Source organism: Trachymyrmex cornetzi, unplaced genomic scaffold (genome assembly GCF_001594075.2).
Source record: "Trachymyrmex cornetzi isolate Tcor2-1 unplaced genomic scaffold, Tcor1.1 scaffold21, whole genome shotgun sequence".
Classification (NCBI taxonomy): domain Eukaryota; kingdom Metazoa; phylum Arthropoda; class Insecta; order Hymenoptera; family Formicidae; genus Trachymyrmex; species Trachymyrmex cornetzi.
Window position 1 is genome coordinate 1,436,612 of NW_017296741.1, and position 6,000 is coordinate 1,442,611.

General features: G+C 32.4%; 1 protein-coding gene across 1 annotated transcript in view; it reads left to right on the top strand.

Annotated features, from left to right (window-relative positions):
• LOC108759859 (uncharacterized) overlaps nt 1-6,000 on the top strand; it is a 171,815-nt gene that overhangs the window by 80,710 nt on the left and 85,105 nt on the right. The window contains exon 5 of the mRNA XM_018505520.1: nt 2,182-2,289. Within this exon, the coding sequence (XP_018361022.1) occupies nt 2,182-2,289 (108 nt within the window). The remainder of the gene's footprint in view (nt 1-2,181; nt 2,290-6,000) is intronic.

The window sequence follows — 6,000 nt, forward strand, 5'->3', positions numbered from 1 at the left end:
CTTTAATTAACAATTTAATGATAGTTCGAGAATATGATTAATAAATTAAAAAACAAAATCAGAAATTTAAATATACATACGTTTTTAAATCGTACAATTATATTTTATTTAACTGATTATATTTTATTTAATTTTTTATAACATTGCAAACATGCAGAAAATGTGTATGCTCTTTTATACTTTAGATTCTATAGTTTGCAGTTTTTCGTACATAAATAAGAGATTGGTATGTTTAAAATGTATTAACAAGGTAATCGATTAGTGAAGCTAAATTTACGCAAATAACATTTGAACAGCGTTTGAATGCTTTGGGTCATACTTAAAATAATAGGGAATTTAATTATTTTATGAATATCCAAGAAACCGAATATTGACAGCTACTGTTGAAATTAGAACCATTTCAATTAAATTATATAGAATAATTATATTATTTGGAGACAACACGATTGAGATTTAATTGGGTTAACGAGGTAGTCAGATAACTAAACTTTTATAAAATATAGAAAATTTTATGATACAAACATGGCAAACATTATATGCCATACACCATATTTAACTACAGACACTTTTATCTTTAAAATTCTTTTTTGAAAAATTCGAAACACTAATAAGTTTTCCATAAACAATCTGTGATTGATCTAAATCTCAAAATAGTTGATAAATGTAACGTCTGATTTTGTTACACTTTATCCCCGTTATCAGAATACTGTATAAAAAAAAGAAAAATAAGAGAAACATGGAGCACTGCTTAAATATGAGATGCTAACACAGTTTATTTTTATTAGTGTTTTACGTTGAATGTGATGTTATAAAGCAAGGTTCGATCTTTTAAAAATTCTTCTATTCAACAACTGGTGTATACTGAAGAATGAACTGATAACAATAGCGACGATGAAAGCTATGAACATCTCTTGCGCTGAGCTTCGCGATGAAGCGGCGCATGGAGCGAGAGGGAGGACAGATTCACGCGGACAGTATTTGCATTCTAACGCGTACATGCGTGCGAACACATCTGTGTGAGCGCGAGTGTGCGTGTAGGTTAGATTTACATATTTGTTTCGGCATAATGAATTCCATGCATGGTCAGCTGCTAACCACGCAAAAGTTATTACGGGTACACAGATTACAGGTCGCGTCCGCGTGCGACTTGCCGCTCGGGCAAAATCGACCGGCAACAACGCGCTCTTGTTTTTATTAATTTGGTTTGCAAAAATGTTTAATATTCCCCGGAGTTGTATTTAATCGTTCGGAAATGTCGTTATTTAATTTGGAGATTTTTGCTCTCACGGTAGAAGTTTATCCAATTAAAATTTTGCTCTATGTATTTGTGCGGATAGTTCTCTGGAGAAAAGGAAAAAAAGAGAGTTACTTGAGAAAGCTCGTAGCTATGCAATTACGCGCGATACGATCCGCCAATATATTACATATTTTTCCAATGTTTGCGAATATTCCTAGAAATCACGCGGTTTTCTTTCATGTTTAATTTTTTTTATAAATTTCAATCATTGATTTTTTGCAGTTCTCTCGTATGTCAAACATTCATAGAATAGTTTATTTAAAAGGATTCACTCGATCGCTTCCATTACTGAAAGCTTTATGCCGGTGTTTTTCATATATAAATTTACTCCATTATAAAAAAAATCTATAAACCATATTTTGTAAAGATATTTTTGTAATTATTTTAATATCAGAAAATGAATGTTTAAATAAAAAAAGTTACGTTTTTATACGAACGTATTAATAAGACTTTTCATGCTTTTCTGAGCTCGTTTAGAACTTACAAATATTGGTTACTGTTACGAACCATTTGTTAAATTATTACTTATATATATAACTAATTAAATAATTATTCAAAGAATAATACATTATTATTTGTTTAAAAAAAGTTTTTAACGTACTATTAAACGCACTGATTCGCTATATTGTCTTTTCCAATCATTATGTTTATTTTATGTAAATTTTGAGAATTTATATTAAGTTCGTATATTAAATTTTAAAATATTTCATAAATAAATAAAACAAGGTTTACTTCAAATAAAATAATAAAAATAACAAAGAACTTGTATGTTAAAAATAATATATTTAGCGTAAAATGGTAGCAAAATTGATATTTTTCATGTGAATTTATTTATTTTATAAAGTCTGCAAATATATAATTGACTTTTTACATCTTTTTGATAGGTATCTCTATGCACAAGGGTTATGCATTCGTGCAATTCACAAATCCGTTTGACGCACGTAGTGCGTGCCTCGGTGAAGATGGTCGCACCGTCCTCAGCCAGATTCTCGGTGAGTAAACTCTTCTATTCTTTTGCCATATTATTTAGAGAGTCGTTTAAAGAGACAGGTTGGACAAAAGAAGGTTGGACGTGTCATATTTCTAGCAAATCAAGCCTTGTTGTAAAATGTTTTATGTAACCTCCAACGTTATAAGAGATGTTACGTATTCTATAATTATACCATGTTCTATACTTGTATCGTGCATTTCGTGATATTTATACCGTACAAAGTAGAAGAGTATTTTGAGTATAATGACATTTTTATAAAAAGAAGAAGATTGCTTATTCATAGGAAATCTCTAAAGCAATAGGATTACGGCGATGAAAGCCTTTTTTTATCATATCGATATATATCGACATATATTGTAAAGCAATAAAGAAACACAACGATGGAAAAAGGGCTTCGCATTAATATGCAATGGCGCATAACGCCGGCGATATAGGAGATCGCTTTGACATGATCATTTATTCAACACTTGGAAGAAAGTGTATCACTCTTAGCGTTTAGCGGTGCGAAATAGACATCGAGCATATTCTATAAGACATATTTATGACTTGCGTAAAAATATAAAGAGCATCGCAAGCCTGCGATAGATATTGAAAGTGCAATATGGAAAATATTGTAGAAACGTAAATTTTTCGGATAATATTCTATCGGCTTTTTTAACGAAATTATCTTCCCTCATTTGCGGGAGGGATAAAAATGTTGCATTATTGTACCTACATGAACAATATATCGAAATAATTTTATAATATAATTAATCGAAATTTTGTTTACATAATTTTCCATTCGCAAATACTTTTAATTCAATAAAGCGAATTCAAAATGCAGCATCAGCTGTCGAACGTAAAATTATTAGGAAAATTATGGACTTTGGGGATCTACGTTACGTCGTATCAAAGGAGAGGTATCTCGTGGAATGATTTATAAACTCGTTGTATCGGAGAGGAAAAGAGCGGTTTGCTTAGTGAAAAGTCACTCACGTGGACGTAAATTATGGGAATCGCGTGTATTTCTCTTGCGTCTGACAACCTAATCCGGCATAGCTGACGTGGGTAAATGCCGGTCCTTAAGATATTAAATTAGAAACACCGCATTCGCATTAGGACGCGTGGAAACTGCGGAAACCTTTCTGTAACCGGCCGTAAGGATATATCCCGCCGATCGTTTGGTTATGACACACGGCATAGAGCATCTTACAAAGGCTCCTGAATAAACCATATGCGTGAAATAAACAAACAGCGACGATGGGATTGAAATCCGGGACTTAACGCTAAGTGCAGCAGCACACGTGCGGCTACCATAAAGCATCATAATCGGCTAAGTAAAGCAGATCGCATGTCTTTGTCGTAATAACACTATGTAAATATATAACAATATTAATTAGTGTATATACTTAACAATAAAACTTAATTCTTTACGAAATTAAGTTTTATTTTTAAAAATTTATCCTATACCAAAAAAATATGGTTTTGCTGAAATATCTAAAATTTTTAGTTAGATACTGAAAATAATTTTGTTGGATTATCAAAATAATTAGGATACTTAAGCTGATTTCTACAATATCAAAATTCTTTGCAACATTGTTTATAATGCTTGAGTTTTCTAATTATTTTAATGATCTGACCAAATTCTAGCAAAATAATATAATATAATTGTTTTTAAATCTGTACCTGTAAATTTTTAATATTTCAGCAAATACATTCTCTCCATGTAATTATTTAGTATTGTCCACGTTCAACATAGAAACGCGAATCTGGTCGAGCTACTTGATCTCTAAAGGAGAAATAGGAATAGATCATTTAAATAATTTCTTTGCCATTATACAAATAGCATATGTATGTCAAACGAATTATTCGAATAATCTATTCACTTTTTCTTTAATATGTTGATATTCTCGACATTGCATCGTGTTATCAAAAGAGGATATTAAGCTAGAGCTATTTTTCGGCTAAAATGAAAAAATTCTAAGCTATACGAGTTATATATTATATTAAAGGACTATCATATTAAAACGAAATCAAGTGATATATTACTTATCTGGAGGAAACATCGAGAACATGGGAGAAATCACGGTTTCTTTATTATTTTATCATAATATAAAAGTCAATAAATCTAATACTGTTACATTTATTCATAAAAAGTTATTAGTGACACATCAAGACATTCTGGGAATTAAGCAACAAACACTACATTATTATTTACACGTATAATTTGGAGAAGAGTGTTTGAAGAGTCCGATAAATGATTAATTGATTGATTTCGAATTCTAACTTTGAATACAATGAATACGTTTCTCTAGTTGTATCTATTTATTTAATTTTTTATTAACATTGCTGTTTTTTAATTTCAAAGCATCTTGACATTTTACTTAACTTTTAGATTTATTGCTTTAATTTATATATATTATATATTATAATGATTTCTTCCACGTTCCCCTGATGTTTCTCCAAGATAAATGATACACCACTCGACTACGCTTAAGAGAATAGCCCTAATATGATACATCATTTGTATACCCAAGAATTTTTTTATTTCAAGGCCCGTCTGCAATACACGGAGTAAGAAGTAAGAGTAAGAAATTGACCAATCACAGTCGATTATTCTTCTCACATTCGACTGTGATTGGTCAATTTCTTACTCTTACTTCTTACTCCGTGTATTGTAGACGGGCCTTTAGCCAAAAAAGCCCTAATTTAACATTCCCCTTTGTAATTGGATAAACAGATACATAAGCAGACGTGAAAATGTATGAAGCGTCTTTGGAATATAATTTATGCGGAAGTTTCGGGAAATAATTTAGGAATCAAAGTGCAAGAGCGTGTATTGGGCACATGTGCATAATTTTATTTTATATGTATTTATACATCTCTTACATATCTTACTTTTTACTGCACCAATTTATTTCGCAATAGATAAGTATATCATAGATATATACGGATATTTTATACGGAGTTTATAACGTGAAAGGACTGTGATCCTTATGGAGCTTGTAGAGCTCTGAAATATTCGTACGTTTATTTGTCATCTATATGAAAAACGTTCATGAGATTTTCGAACATGCCCATGGGACATGTGAGATTGTTGAGGCGTATCCTATACGTCCCTCGTATAATCCATGTCCTTCATGTCGTACATGTGCCACGTATGCTACCTCTCGAGTATCGAATGCGCGTATCAGCATCGAATTTTTCAGAGTATTCTTCCTACCTTGTCATACAACCTTTTTCGGCCGTCTCTCACACTAGCTGCTTCTTTATGCGAGTGTTTCTCACAGACTCATGTCGGCAACATACCCTTCAACCCGTTCTCCAACCGAGTAGAGAGTTATCTTCCGCAATCTGTTAATTACACGCATGTGATGTACAGAAATTAAATTAGACGAATATGTTACGTTGTATCTTACGCGAAATGAGAAACACGATCCATTCGAGATGCACATGAATTTCCGTAGAACATTTTGAACATCAAATCTCGGAAATTAATGATATTCCTTGAAAATTTTTCGAATATCTGCAGTTTGTAAATTACGTTCCAGATTCGAGCGCAGTCCGGTATTTTTTTGCTTTTGCCCAAATATTTCTCTCCGTTTCCGCATTATAGAGCGCGCAGGAGCTGTCCACCCTCCTATTTCTAACCAGCTTTCCTCCCCTCCTCACCCCTGCGGCAAGTCGCACTTGTAAATGCACGCCATCGTCCGCGCGCTCGCGCCCGCCAGCG